This window comes from Octopus bimaculoides, chromosome 2, assembly GCF_001194135.2.
Source record: "Octopus bimaculoides isolate UCB-OBI-ISO-001 chromosome 2, ASM119413v2, whole genome shotgun sequence".
NCBI classification, from domain to species: domain Eukaryota; kingdom Metazoa; phylum Mollusca; class Cephalopoda; order Octopoda; family Octopodidae; genus Octopus; species Octopus bimaculoides.
Genome location: NC_068982.1, coordinates 126,893,804 through 126,895,910, shown reverse-complemented (window position 1 = coordinate 126,895,910; position 2,107 = coordinate 126,893,804). Strand labels below are relative to the sequence as shown.

The 2,107-nt window shown below is 34.6% G+C and overlaps 1 protein-coding gene across 1 annotated transcript in view; it reads left to right on the top strand.

The window, feature by feature from the left end:
* Positions 1 to 2,107, top strand: part of LOC106882971 (deleted in malignant brain tumors 1 protein) — a 28,685-nt gene that overhangs the window by 18,018 nt on the left and 8,560 nt on the right. The window contains exon 6 of the mRNA XM_052965588.1: positions 1,008 to 1,207. Coding sequence (XP_052821548.1) covers positions 1,008 to 1,207 — 200 coding nt within the window. The remainder of the gene's footprint in view (positions 1 to 1,007; positions 1,208 to 2,107) is intronic.

Here is a 2,107-nt window from a genome sequence, read left to right as displayed (position 1 = left end):
ATATATATATATATATATATATATATATATATAGTCCATAGATGAGAATCAGATCTTCTCCATAAAAAATACACTTCCCTGAAGACGGAGGCATGTATCATCCAACAATGGAATCAATCTACAAACATTATTTTTTACCATTTAGCCTCCAGAAACAGCTGTTGAATTTGTAATACTTTTCTTCAACCCCTTTAATTCTTAATATCATTTTTATTGTGTAAGTCAGACCGTTTTGTATGTAAACATATACATTTTTTTGTATTTCATGTATTTAATATACTTTATATATTGACCTATCTAACTTATCCCTACATTTATTTCTGTACCAACTCAAGTTTAAATCTCTTGAGCACTACTAAGTCTGTTTCTATACAGAGAACATCTGATTCTCATTTGTGAACTATATATGAATATGTATGTATGTATGTATGTATGTATATATATATATATATATATACATGGGTGTATGTATTTACTTGTCTGTATGTGCGTGTGTGTGTGTATGTATGCATGTATGTATGTAAGACTGTTATGATTGAGAGCATGAATCACAGCTTGTGACAAACCATGCCTTTCTTTTGCTGGGCTCAAATCTCATTTGCGAATGCATGGAAAACGAACTTCCACCAACTATTCTGCCTATATGTCTGTGCACACCTTTCAATGCAATGTATGCCAGAAGGTTTGCAAATCAGACAGAGACCTCAAAAGATATTTTAAGATCCACAAAGATCAAAATTTAACTGCAGCTCTTGGTGGTCCAAATTGGATATGCAATCTGTGTGGGTGTCTTTTCAAAACATTGTCTGATTTAAAAAGTCACATCAGATGCCATGATGGTTCTAAGGTATAGGTACAGGAGATGGTCAAACTCTACATAAGGTGTAGACAGCCACCATGTATTTATGTATGCATATTCCATAATCTAAACCATATTCACAGCCACTACAACAACTTTCCACAGGGGTAAGATATACTTTTAATGTCTGTTATGTCAACTATTTCAGTGAGAAATATGCTCTTCCAAGCATCAATACTCAGTACCAACCTCCTCCAAGATACCCAATAGGAATTACTAAATTAAACTGCCAAGGAACTGAATCTAAAATCACTGATTGTCCATATACTGCCAATAACGATGCAAATTGTTCACAATCTGAAGCATCAGCTGTTTCCTGTATTCAACAACCCAACATTGTTCCTGAAGGTAAGCTTGGATTATTTTAATAAATTAAGATGACCAGCTGGAAGAATCGTTAGTGCACTAGACAAAATGCTTAATGGCATTTCATCTGTTTTTAAGTTCTGAGTTCAAATTATGCTGAGGTCAGTTTACCTTTCATCCCTTCGGGTTCAATAAAATACCAGTTGTACACTGGGGTTGATGTTATTGACTCCCACTTCTCCTTAAAATTTGCTGACCCAATATGTAATCTTTAACTATTTTGAATAAAGCAGGAATTTACAGTTGAAAAACACAAAAGGTATATTCTTTTATTCCTTTATTCTTTTCAGTCATTTGACTGCAGCCATGCTGGAGCACTGCCTTTAGTCAAGCAAATCAACCCCAGAACTTATTCTTTGTATGCTTAGTCATTATTCTCTTGGTCTCTTTTGCCAAATTGCGAAGTTACAGAGATGTAAACACACCAATATCAGTTGTCAAGCGATGTTGGGGGACAAGCACAGACATACACACACACACATATATATATATACATATATATGTATATACATGTGTGTGTGTATATATATATATATATATATATATATATATATATACATACCGGGCTTCTTTCAGTTTCCGTCTACCAAATCCACTCACAAGTCTTTGGTCAGCCTGAGGCTATAGTAGAAGTCACTTGCCAAGGTGCCATGCAGTGGGACTGAACCCGGAAATAATGTCACTATCAACGTTTGCTATTTATTCTTCTATTTGTTTCAGTCATTTGACTGTGACCATGCTGGAGCACTACTTTAAAGGGTTTTTAGTTGAAGAAATCAACCGCAGGACTTATTCTTTGTAAGCCTAGTACTTATTCTATCGGTTTCTTGAAAGAAGCCCGTCATGTATATCATCATCATCATCATCATCATCGTTTAACGT